Below are 13,059 nucleotides of genomic sequence, written 5' to 3'. Positions count from 1 at the left end.
AGATTTTCTAACTTCTGCGATTTGTGCCTCAGCACGTCGAACGCTCAGATCGTTCAAATCGTTCAAATCGTTCAAATCGTGCTGCTCTAATCGCGCTTGAGGCGCTGCAGAACTTCCCGACTTTGCTTGAAGCGCGTCCACCATAGACTTTGCATGTAAACCTGCTGCTCCTGACGCTGAAATCACGTTCGGTGTGAACGCACCATAACTCAGTGGTACAGGGAAATATTTAGAATTATTCCAATGGAAAGTCTTAAGTGCAAAATTAAGTGACAATACAGAAAACTTTCCTCTGGCAGCGCTGATGGACTTTCTGCCCAGTGATCTACGGTCTGACCTCCATAAAGTAGAACTTAAATTCAACTGGCAAAAATCTCTAGTAGCTTTATTTTTATGTATTTATTTCTTTTCTTTAATTATATATATTTTTAAAAATTTCCCCTTTTCTTTAAGCTCCTCACACTTAAGTTTGTATCATAGCTACACCAACTTTTAGATRGTTCTATGTTTGAAAAAAGAAAATAAAGTGTTAAAAAAATAAAAAATTGTCGTCACGTTCGAGCGATAGAGCTCTAGCTTGCTGGACCGGTCCACCATCATAGGGTTAATCTGAAATTAATTATTGATTTAGGATGCTTTTACACTGAAATGAGGCATCTAAAATATGAAGAGGGGGTCATAACAATGCAGCTGAACAAGGTAAGCTAACAACAAAAAAAATACCTGTGGAGTTTAACGTTGGCGTGTTTGAACGCCGTTTTGCGTGTGACCAAACTCCTTTTTTCCTTTACGATGGTTACAGAGGTGGTTAAATTATTATTATTTGTATGATTTGTTATTAAATAAAAGGAAACAGAAAAGTTAAAAATCCCGTCAGTCCTGAGGATCTAACGCTTTAACTCGTCTAGTCGTTTTTAGGGGTGTAAGAAAATATCGATACACTGAAATATTTTGATATTACGTTTCTCGATACGGTATTAATTCTCTAAAGCCCTGTATCGATTTTTAATTAAGGTTTAAAACATCAACTTTCCTGCCAACGTTTCATTTTTGTGTTGTAGTTCAACCTCTGACCGCTAGTTGGCAGCAGTGAGCCAGCCATTTGGCTCCTCTACTCATGAGGAGCCAGAGAGTAAGGGTAGCATTAGCATTATGAGTAAACATTAGCATCATGCACAGATAGTCACAAATATATTTTCAAACTTTTTATTGGCAAATTTAGTCTAACAATAGAAAACATGGATGAAATACGAAACAAATAAAATACATACAAAACATGCTGAGTTTTTTATTTAATACAATTTTTTTAAATTGTCGCTATATATTATTGCCTTGCTTACAGTATCACAATATATCTTGACCCCTCTGTCATGATATGTATCGTATCGCCAAATTCTTGCCAATACACAACCCTAGTCGTTTAGGATAAAAGTGTTTTGTTTACGTTCAGTGCGTACCTGCATTTTAAACTCCAGATCATTGAATTCATGTTAGAAGATGCGTGTTTGAGTTTCTAACGTGGCGTTTACTCAGAAATCATCTCRTTCTGTTTGGACTTGACTCGTTTCCTACGGCGAGCCTCGGGTGTCGTCTTACGGTTTGTGTTCACAGCTGCAGAGTCAAAAAAACAAAACAAAAAAAACCTTCAGGGTTCGGTTAGCAGGAGATTCTGGTGAAACGTCGCTCGGCTTCATGGAAGTTGGTTTGTTACTTTCTGCCATTGTTTCTGGGTAAACACAGTGCTTCCCGTGGATGGGCTGTCCTGAGAGTTTTTCCTGTGGATCTGAAGAACCTCCTTCATCCTGACATAAGAGTGTTGCTCTTTGTCTCCCTTCACTCACACTGAGCCTCTCTCCCTCTCTCTCTCTAGGTTTTGTAAGCTGAAGAGCCTGAGTTTGTCCAACAACGCTCTGTGCGAGTTCCCTCCTGCTTTTTGTGACATCACCTCRCTCACAGAGCTCAACCTCTCTGGAAACCGCCTCTCCTGTCTGCCGGCAGAGATGGCGTCGATGCACAAGTGAGTGACGGAGACGTCGGTGCAGATTATTGCCTCCCCGTGTGAAACAAACARGCTCTGTGTCGGTCATGAGTCCTGACGATGCAGGGATCCTGGCCAGGTTCCCTCAGAGCAGAGTCACRCTGGGCTTCGTCCCAACGGCTCAGTCGCAGACGTCTTAGTTTCAGACATGACGGTTGTTTTTAACATCAGAACCTGTCAGCACGAAGGAACCTGAAATAAACCTGGACACTTATGTCCTGTAGAAGCAGGAATAAATAGGATAAAGAAAATAAGACAATGACTCAGGAGACGATGGAGATGTTTGGTTCAGAGATCAGTTAGTCACGATGAAGAGGCTCGCTGAAACACCAGCATGTTCCAAAGAATTAAAAAATGTAAGGCTTAGCTCAATGTCTCTGGTGATTACACAAGTTTGTAACATCAGGATTAGTGTTAGCTTCACATTAGCATTAGCTCTGTGTTAGTGTTAGCATCACATTAGCATTAACATTAGCTTTGCATTAGCTCAGCTTTAGTGTTAGCTCCGTCTTAGTGTTGGCTCCACATAAGCATTAGCGTTAGCTTTGCGTTAACTCCACGTTAGCAATCGTTCCTTTTCAGTATTAGTCTTAGCTCTGTGTTAGCTTCACATTAGCATTATCTCCACGTTAGTGTTAGCTCCATGTCGGGGTAGGCTCCACATTAGCGTTAGCTTTGCATTAACTCCACATTAGTGTTAGCTCAATGTTAGTATTAGCTCCTTTTCAGCATTAGTCTTAGCTCCGTGTTAGTATTAGCTTCACATTAGCATTAGCTCTGCTTTAGTGTTAGCTCCATGTCAGTGTTGGCTCCACATTAGCTTTAGCTCCTTTTCAGCCTTAGTCTTAGCTCTGTGTTAGCTCCACATTAGTGTTAGCTCCATTTAAGCATTTGTTTAGTGCAATTGTGTTAGCGCCACATTATAGCACTAGCTCCACATTGTTAACTCTGCGTTACGTATTCGTGTTAGCGCCACATTAGTGTCAGCTCAATTTTAGCATTGTTAGTGTCACATTAGCGTTAGCTCTTCTTTAGCTCCACATTGGTGTAAGCTCAATTTTAGCATTAGTGTCAGCTTTGCGTTAGTATTAACTTTGCATTAGCATTAGCTCCGCATTAGTGTTAGCTTTATTTAAGCATTAATGTGAGCTCCACATTAGCATTAGTGTTAGCTTTGTATAATTCACAGTAACCGATTAAATGCACACAATATGATTTTGCACAACTCTAACACTGAAGCGTTTTTATTTTACAAAAGGATAACTTTTTATACGTGAGATTCTTTGCACATAAAAATGTTTTTTGTTCTTTAAAAAAATGAGAATGTGTTAAAAGTCCTGCGTCTGCCTGCAGCCTGCAGACTCTTCTCCTGGACGGGAACTTCCTGACCTCTCTGCCCGCAGAGCTGAGCTCTCTGGAGGGGCTGTCCTACCTCGGCCTGTCCTTCAACCATTTCAGCTGCTTGCCCCCCGTCCTGGAGAAGCTCCGAGGCGTGGAGAAGCTCTGTCTGGCGGGGAACCAGCTCTCCGTCCTGGATCTGTTCGGGCTGCAGTGGCTGCCCGCTCGCTCCGTGGACCTCAGGTGAAAGATGCTCACAGTAGATAGAAACATTTCCCAGGATGCAACAGGGATAACGTATTTTCTCCGTCAGGCTGAACCGGCTTCAGAAGGTGGTGGAGGCGGAGCCTGAGCAGCTGGTCCACATCGTGCAGCTGGACCTGAGGGACGCGGGTCTGCAGGAGCTGGACGTCCGGTGCTTGTGTAAGCTGGAGCAGCTCCGCTGYGACAGAAACTCTCTGTCGCTCCTCAGAGTCGCTGGCCACGCCCTCAAGAGCCTGCACGCCGCGCAGAACGGTACCGAGGCGCCGCAGAGGCTTTAAACAAGCGTCGCCTGAGACCCCGCCCTCATTCTTCATGTTTGTGCTTTCAGAGCTGAGGCAGCTGGAGGTGCAGCCTGCRCCGGAGAACCTGACTGTTGTGGATCTGTCCAGGTGTGAAAACAACTGACGCTTTGCTTTTCTTGTTTACGACAATAACAAGATGTGTTATTTTAAAGCCGCTCGCTGACCGTGTTTTTTTTTTTTAAAGGAACAAACTGGATCGAGTCCCAGACTGGTTGTGTGAGAGCAGCAGGCTGGAGGTGTTGGACATCAACCGTAACTGTGTCACAGAGCTGCCTGTGTGGTGAGTAAAATAATCATTCCCCATTCATTCTGGTATTTAACCAGTATCGATTAATATAACGGTTAAATCAGTTGGTGTTCCAAAATTAAGTCATCAGTAACACCAACTTCGTTTTAACAACCTCACATTACCTTCTTCCAGCTCTTATTTTGTCTCTTGTAACTGACTGATTGATTAGGAGCATCCTGGATTATCAGCTGAGTAAATATTTTGGAGTCTGTTTTTTCTGGCTTTGGTCGTACTCTGGTTTATAACTGCGCTTCAGCGTAAGCATTAGTTTTGTGTTGGAGTCAGAGCAACGTTAGCGTTAGTGTTAGGGTCACCATTAGCTTTAGCTTCATGTTAGTGTAACTTCATGTTAGCATTAGCTCTGTGTTAGTGTTAACATCACATTAGCATTTGCTCTGTGTTAGTGTTAGCATCACATTAGCATTAGCGATTTCTCCATGTTATTGTAACTTCATGTTATGTTAGCATTAGCTCTGTTTTAGTGTGGGCTCTACTTCAGCATTAGCTMAGCAATAGCTCTGTGTTAGTGTTAGAGCCACTTTAGCATTGGCATTTACTCCACATTGGCATTAGCTCTGTTAGTGATAGCTCCGCATTAGCATTAGTTTTCTCCATGTCAGTGTAAYTTCAAGTTAGCWTTAGCTTTGTRYTGGTGATWGCTCTWYGTTAKCATTAAAGCAGCATTAGCAATGCGTTAGTGTAGGCATCACATTAGTATTAGCTTTTGCTCCATGTCAGTGTAAGTTCATGTTAGCCGTATCTTTGTTTTGGTGATAGCTCTACATTAGCATTAGCTCTACATTAGTGTTGGCATCTAATTTGCATTAGCGAGTGCTCCGTGTCAGTGTAACTTCATGTTAGCATTAGCTCTGTGTTAGTGTTAGCATCACATTAACGTTAGCGATTGCTCCATGTTAGTGTAACTTTATGTTGGCATTAGCTCTGTGTTAGTGTTGGCTCTACTTAAGCATTAGCTCAGCATTAGCTCTGTGTTAATGTTAAATCCACGTTAGCATTGGCATTTACGCCACATTGGCATTAGCTTTATGTTACCGATAGCTCCACATTAGCATTAGTTTTGCATCAGTACCAGAGCCACATTAGTGTTTGCTCCACGTTAGTGTAACTTCAAGTTAGCATAAGCTTTTTGTTGGTGATAGCTTTACATTTGCATTAGCTCTGTGTTATTGTTAGCATCATATAAGCATTAGCGATTGCTCCATGTCAGTGTAACTTCATGTTGGCATGTTAGTGTTAACTCTATTTTAGCATTAGTTAGTACAGCATTAGCTCTGCGTTTGTGTTAGCTTCATGTTAGCTTTAGCGTTCGCTATGCATAAATGTTAGCTCCATGTTAGCATTAGTTCCACATTAGCATTAGCTCTGCGCTGCAATGACTTGTATAATTCACAAACCGCAGTGATCGCCAAGTGCCAATTATTAATCTTAACCCTAGTGATGAGAGGCRCTAAAACAAACAACATAAGCCCCTCCCACTAAAAACAGGGCTTCATCACGAATATAATAATTTATCCTAATTTTGTCTGCATGAACATCAAACGTAGTTTCAGCTCAGTGTGGAGCACCTCGCCGTCCTCAGGTCCATCATAAATGAATAAATCCACACTTGTTGACCTGTTTGAGCCTCGTTCGAGTCATGGGGGGTGTTTGTGTTTTTGTTTCAGGCTGGTGTCCAGCGGGAGCCTCAGGAAGCTGCTGGCGGGCTGGAACGATCTGTGCTGCCTGAGCGAGAGGCTGGAGAGATCCCAGCTGGAAGTCCTGGACCTCCAGCACAACCACCTGACGGAGCTCCCGCACAACCTGTTCATCAAAGCACAGAGGTGCGTTCCCTTCTTTTATCTAATCTTCTTCACTTCAGCTGTTTTTTTTCTCACGGCCCGGGTTTCGTCGCAGCTTACGCTACCTGAACGTGTCGGCCAACAAGCTGGAGGAGCTCCCTGCAGCCGGCCTGTCGGAGGAAGCCGTCAGCAGCCTGGAGGAACTCTACGTGACCAACAACAGCCTGAGCGATAAGTGCGTGCCCCTGCTGACGGGACACRGCGGCCTCAGGGTGCTCCACGTCGCCTACAACCAGCTGCAGACTTTCACTGCCAGGTAAAGCTCTAATCGCTGCAGYGAGGGTAAATCTCCTCGCTCCCAGACCAACTCTGAGTTTCTGCGCAGTAAACTGGCCCAGCTGGAGCAGCTGGAGGAGCTGGACCTGAGCGGGAACCGACTGAGAGCCGTGCCGACCACCATCCTCAGCTGCCAGCGGCTGCACACGCTCTCCGCCCACTCCAACTGCATCAGCACCTTCCCCGAAGTCCTGCAGCTGCCCGACATCAAGGTGCCTCAAAGAGAACACAACACCTGAGGAAAACCACAGCTGAAGCTAAAACAAGCAGAACACCGGCTAAAACCTGAAAAAAGAAAAGTAAAATAGAAGTTAAAACGTGAAACGAGACCAAACAATCAAAATGCTAGCTAAAAGTAACAGAATGCTAACTAAATGTAGCAAAAAATATCTAAAAGCAATAGTTTTGAAAGCCTTTCTAGAAGCTAAATAAAGCGATGCTAATTGTAGCTAGTTGCTAAATGTAGCAAACCATAAAACTTTTATTTATAAAGCACTTTAAACGGCACAAGCCAACCAAAATGCTGCACAATGGACAGACACAACAGGACATAGTCAAAATACAGTCAGAATACAGTTAAAAATRTACACAATGTACAACATTAAAACGTAGCAACTAGCTACATAATGTCTAAAAGTAAGAAGATGCTAGCTAAACATTTAAAATAGCAATAGGCTTGCAACAAGCTAAAAGTAGCAAGAGGCTATCAGCTAACTAAAATAATAAAAGCTAGTTAAAAGCTACCTTAATGTTAAATGCAGCTAAAGGCTAGCTAAAGTTAAATGTAGCAACAGCCTTGCTAACATTAATTGTAGTAGAAGCCAAGCTAAAAGCTAAATGTAGCAAGAGGCTATCAGCTAACTAAAATAATAAAAGCTAGTTAAAAGCTACCTTAATGCTAAATGTAGCTAAAAGCTAGCTAAAGTTAAATGTAGCAACAGCCTTGCTAACATTAATTGTAGTAGAAGCCAAGCTAAAAGCTAAATGTAGCAATTAGCTAAGTAATGGGTTAAAGTACAAAGATGTTAAATGTTAAACGTAGCATTAGGTTAGCAACAAACTAAAAGTTAAGTAACTAAAATAATGAAAGCCTTGCTATGGCTAATTGTAGCTAAAAGGCTAAAAATAGTAAATATACAAAAGCTAAAATATGTAAAACTTAACATTTTAAAGAAGCAATATGTTAGCTAAAATCTAAAAGTAAGACAACTATTAGCTAAAAGTTGCAGATTATTAACTGAAAGTAGCTAAATAAGTAGCTTAAATCAAGAAGTTGTGAATGCCTGGCTTAAAGCTGGATTCAGATTAAATGAAGCAAACGTTGCAACACCTAAAAGAATGGCTGAAAGTTAATATTAGCTAAAATTGTTGTGTAATCTAAWGAAAGCCTAGCTAAAATCTGTTAAAAGGCTGTCTAAAAGTTAAATGTGGCTAAAAGTTAGCATCAAGCTAAATGGTTTAATGTTTGGCGTCAGACATGTCCAGACCTAACTCTCRGCTCTCACTCCTCTGTCGTCAGAGTGTGGACCTGAGCTGCAACGAGCTGACCGAGGTCACCCTGCCGGAGGCGCTTCCTGCAAAGCTCCAGGAGTTGGACCTCACAGGAAACCCTCGACTCAACCTGGACCACAAGAGCCTGGAGCTCCTCAAGTAGGACCAGCAAAATGTAAACAGAGCTGAGCCGAAACCTTCCTGTCCGGCCGTCTGATCTTTGTTTTCTTTCCCGCAGCAACATCCGCTGCTTCAGGGTGGACCCGTCTCCTTCGGCTCCGGGTGCGAGCGACGGTCAGGGAGTCCCCGCGGTCTGGAGCCACGGCTTCACCGAGGCCTCTGGAGTCAAAAACAAGTGGGTCTAGTTTTGTGTTTACGGTAGAACTGCTAAGTCAGCGTTTGTTTTTCTGAGGGGTGTTTTGTTTTGTGCCTCGCCGCCCTCAGGCTGTGCGTGGCGGCTCTGGCTCAGGACAGCTTCTGTGGGACGCGCGAGGCCCTGTACGGCGTGTTCGACGGGGAYCGCAACGTGGAGGTGCCTTACCTGCTGCAGTGCACCATGGGAGACGTGCTGGCRGAGGAGCTTCACCGAGGCCAGAGGCAGGAGGACTACATGACCAACACCTTCCTGACCATGCAGAGGTAAACGCCCACTTCACCGTGAGTCCTCCTCCCAATGCCGCCGCCGCCGCGGTTTAACGTCCTGTCCCCGCTGCTCCTCTGAAGGAAACTGGGYACGGCAGGTCAAAGGATGGGCGGCTCGGCGGCGCTGTGCCACATCAGGCACGACCCGGTGGCGCCCGGCGAGCACGGCGGCTGCTTCACRCTGAAGGCCGCCAACGTGGGGCGGTGCCAGGCCGTGCTGTGCCGAGGCGGGAAGGCTCTGCTGCTSTCCGAGGTTCACACCGTCAGAGAGGAGGCGGAGTACCAGAGGGTCCGACGCCATAACGCCATCATCACCGAGGTGAGCTGCAGCGCCGGAGAGAGCTCCTCATAAACAGTGGGTGGTGTTGGTTTGGACCAGGGCTGGGGATCGGTTCAGATTTCACAACGATTCATGATTCATAACAATTCACAACTCACAATGATTCACTACTCACAATGATTCACGACTCATGATTCATAACAATTCACGACTCACAATGATTCACTACTCACAATGATTCACGACTCATGATTCACGACTCACAAAGATTCACGACTCACAACGATTCACTACTCACGATTCACGACTCACGATGATTCATGATGATTCACGATTCACGAGGATTCACGACTCACGACGATTCACGACTCACGACGATTCACGACTCACGACGATTCACGACTAACAACGATTCACGACTCACGACGACTCACAACGATTCACGACTCACGACGACTCACAACGATTCACTACTCACGACGATTCACGACTCATGATTCACTACTCACGATTCACAACGATTCACGATGATTCACTACTCACGATTCACAACGATTCACGATTCATGATTCAGTTCGATTGATTTTTAAATTAAGGATATCACGCAGCGACACATTTACTTTGATACAGAAGACATTCTCAAAGGAACTAATGCTGTAAACAGTAGAAACTAATTCTAACAGTGCGTTGATCTGGAAACAAAACTGTCTCAAGTTTCAAAGGGTTTAAACTAAAAAGGAATTGCAAGAGAAAGTGTTGTTGGATACATTAGTTTTTTAAGAAACTAAGAATAATTTTCTTCATCATTAAGAAGTGGTGGAATAAAGTTACAGGAGAAGAGCTGGGATAATATAAGTGTTTACTTCTGCCCACTCCTTTTGAGAGTACGAAAACTGTATATTTGTAATGTTTCTGTTCAATAAAACTTATTAACAAGAAGAAAGGAAAAAAGTACTTAAGCTAAAACATTCCATCACTGTGAATTACATTAAGATGTTTCTTAAATTTTTAAATAACATTGGTAACAAAACTAAATGAATTTGTTAGACTGAGATCTTTCACACATTTATAAAAGAGAACAGTTTCAGTCAGATGTTTACAAACAACAGTTCTCACAGTCTCTGTCTTTAATTTCTGCTGAGAATCAGCTGTCATGTTAATGATTCTTTAGTTTCTTTTGTGTTGATCCAGACAAGTTGTTGTCGGGAGCTAACGTTAGCGCTAAACGTTAACCGGATGTAAAAATATGGCAAGCCAGAAGTGACACACAACATGGAAACATCAGTTTCATCGCACACAACACCCATGGGGGAAAAATCGATCTTATGACTTTTAATCCATATTTTCAGTTCCAGGCTGAGTCATTTCTACCTTCTCCTCTCYGTCAACGCTCTCTGGTTTCATTTAAAAGAGTCGATCATCAGATATTGTCCAAGATTAACCTTCAGGGTGGATATAGCTCGCTAGCAGCCTCGCACCGAGGACCTATCCACGTCATCATTTACCCAGAATGCTTTGTGTGGAAATAAAATGGCTGCGTCCGTGTTGAAATATATTTTTAAAAATTATAAAAACTAAACAGCCTACAGTATTTTTAAGGTCTTTATTTTACAGTTAAAAGAAATGTTTAACAAATAGTCTGATGTTAGAACTAATCGGGGATCCCTTTAAGAGAAAACATGGAGGTGGTTGAGGATGACTCGTGGTGACCTCTGAAAAGGGAACAGATGAAAGAAGAAACTGTTTAAGATATTTTACTAACAGTCCAGAAAACAAACGTCTCTGACGAATAAATATGTAGAAACATCAAACCTGAATGCGACCGTGGGAGAAAACTTTTAAAATGTGATGATTTTAAATGTTTTTTGTGTTTTTTCAGGATAATAAAGTCAGCGGAGTGACGGACTCCACCAGGATGATGGGTTACTCCTTCCTCTGCCCCTCGGTGACGCCCCGCCCCCACGTGTCCACGGTGACGCTCACCCCTCAGGACGAGTTCTTCCTCCTGGGCAGCCGGGGTCTGTGGGAGGTGCTGTCCCCCGCCGAGGCCGTGGAGGCGGTCCGGACCGTCCCGGACGCGGTCGCCGCCGCCAAGAAGCTGGTGACGTTAGCTCAGAGCTACGGCTGCGCCGACAGCCTCTGCGCCGTTGTGACGCAGCTCAGCGTCACCGAGGACTGCTGCTGCTGCGAGGCCCCGCCCCCTCCGCCCAGCCCCGGGGCTCCGCCCGCCGCGTACCCGCCGGGCGGCGAGGGAGGGCTCTCGCTGCCCCCCGCCTCCTCCGGCACCGCCAGCGAGCTGAGCAGCGAGTTCAGCACGTCGGAGATGAGCAGCGAGGTGGGGTCCACGGCGTCCTCCGAGGACCCGCCGCCCCAAACCGAGCCCGGCGCACAGGTCCGGTGCGGAGCGCGGAGACCCGCCCGCGGCGGCGGGGGGGTCTTCCAGCGGCAGTTCTCCGGGGCGCTGTCCGACAACGGTCTGGACAGCGAGGACGAGGAGCCCATCGCCGGCGTCTTCTCCAACGGCAGCCGTGTGGAGGTGGAGGCCGACGTGCACTGCCTGCGCCGCCACGACTGCGCCCACGCCGCCGCCGCCGCCGAGCCCCCCCGCTCGCCACCGCCCCCCTCCCCAGCCCCGCCCCCTTCCCCTGACGCCCAGGCGGGGACGCTGGGCCGCCGGGCTCGAGCCAACGGCTCCGTGGCCCGCCAGGGCCGGAACCAGGACGTGATCGAGGAGGCCGGCGACGCCCCCGTCAGGAAGCAGGGGGGCTACTTCAACGCCCCCGCCCAGCCGGACCCCGACGACCAGCTGATCATCCCCCCGGAGCTGGAGGAGGAGGTCCGCATGATCATCCAGCAGCAGCAGGAGCAGCTGCAGACRCACAACCAACAACAAGCACACGCCTACCAGAGACCCCCCGACTACTTCGTCACCCCCCTCTGACAGAACCCCCGACCCGCTCCACGCTTTGGACCAGAACCTCTCACTTTTCTACTCCTCTTCCTCTTCCTGTAACACTTTGATCAAATCTGCACACGTAGTTATTTTGTTATCATATCTATGATATGAAGAAGCACTTATTCAGTCCAGATTTATGTGAAACGGTACGTCCAGCTGCTGTCGCAGGTCGTAGCTGTTTAACAACTCCCAGGAGTTTAAGACTTTAAAGTGAGTTAGTCACTGAGGCGCACTAATATTCTCTGAGAGAAAACATCTTTTATTTCTGGAACGACTGACGAGTTTCGGTTCCCAGCTTTGGGTTTCTCTGGGCCGGGTCGGGTCCGGAGCGGTGCTGCGGCGATCAGTTACTAACGAAGATTTTTTTTTTTTTGTTTGTGAGAAGTGTTACAGACGTGTCGAATATAAAGCTGCACCAGAGAGTTACTTTTGCTAAATAATAAAGTTTTCAGATAAATTTCTGGCTTCTTGAGGATTTTCTGAAACTAAAGCGGGAAAGTTTGTGGTCTTGAACGTGCGGCTCTCGGGCCTCTTTAGCTTTAAATTCATCATTTTTAACTCTTCCATAAACTTTTATCAGCCTTTAGTCTTTAGGGGGAAAATCAATCAGATTGAAACCAATCTGTGGTGGGCACAGTTCCCCTAAAGCACTAACAGGGGAACTAATTTCCTGATTAGTGCTGTATGGCTTTTGCTAATTTTAAATTTTATTAGTGGATTAGCACTTGCTAAATTTAGAAGCACTAACAGATGTATAAATATTATTGATCAACATTATTAACTGCTGAGGTTGAAAGCTGTCACACATTTTGTTCATATGTGTCACCTATCCACTAGGTGACAATATATGAACACAAATACAGCTGTGGGATGTCAATAAGGCTTAACAACATGGCAACATGTGACTCATGTTGTCTGTTCAAGAATGTTCATGGGTTGACTGGGTTATTTTAGTGCTTTAGAATTATCTTTTGCTAAAACTTTCAGTGCGTTAGTGCTTTAGAATTCGCTCATGCTAAATTTTTTAGTGCATTAGTGCTTTAGAATTAGCTCATGCTAAATTTTTTAGTGCATTAGTGCTTTAGAATTCGCTCGTGCTAAATTTTTTAGTGCATTAGTGCTTTAGAATTCGCTCATGCTAAATTTTTTAGTGCATTAGTGCTTTAGAATTCGCTCATGCTAAATTTTTTAGTGCATTAGTGCTTTAGAATTCGCTCATGCTAAATTTTTTAGTGCATTAGTGCTTTAGAATAAGCTTATGCTAAATTTTTTAGTGCATTAGTGCTTTAGAATAAGCTCATGCTAAATTTTTTAGTGCATTAGT

The 13,059-nt window shown here is 44.9% G+C and overlaps 1 protein-coding gene across 1 annotated transcript in view; it reads left to right on the top strand.

Annotated features, from left to right (window-relative positions):
* Positions 1-12,192, top strand: part of LOC106526011 (PH domain leucine-rich repeat-containing protein phosphatase 1) — a 24,402-nt gene extending 12,210 nt beyond the window's left edge. The window contains exons 5-17 of the mRNA XM_014020437.1: positions 1,871-2,017; positions 3,392-3,619; positions 3,690-3,892; positions 3,969-4,029; positions 4,127-4,222; positions 5,917-6,072; positions 6,146-6,346; positions 6,416-6,578; positions 7,886-8,016; positions 8,096-8,212; positions 8,302-8,496; positions 8,581-8,818; positions 10,659-12,192. Of these exons, the coding sequence (XP_013875891.1) occupies positions 1,871-2,017; positions 3,392-3,619; positions 3,690-3,892; positions 3,969-4,029; positions 4,127-4,222; positions 5,917-6,072; positions 6,146-6,346; positions 6,416-6,578; positions 7,886-8,016; positions 8,096-8,212; positions 8,302-8,496; positions 8,581-8,818; positions 10,659-11,720 (2,998 nt within the window). The 3' untranslated portion in view covers positions 11,721-12,192. The remainder of the gene's footprint in view (positions 1-1,870; positions 2,018-3,391; positions 3,620-3,689; positions 3,893-3,968; positions 4,030-4,126; positions 4,223-5,916; positions 6,073-6,145; positions 6,347-6,415; positions 6,579-7,885; positions 8,017-8,095; positions 8,213-8,301; positions 8,497-8,580; positions 8,819-10,658) is intronic.
* Positions 12,193-13,059: the final 867 nt, after the last annotated feature.

Source organism: Austrofundulus limnaeus, unplaced genomic scaffold (assembly GCF_001266775.1).
Source record: "Austrofundulus limnaeus strain Quisiro unplaced genomic scaffold, Austrofundulus_limnaeus-1.0 Scaffold252, whole genome shotgun sequence".
Lineage (NCBI taxonomy): Eukaryota > Metazoa > Chordata > Actinopteri > Cyprinodontiformes > Rivulidae > Austrofundulus > Austrofundulus limnaeus.
The sequence above is the reverse complement of the archived record's forward strand: the minus strand, read 5'-3'. Positions and strand labels throughout refer to the sequence as shown.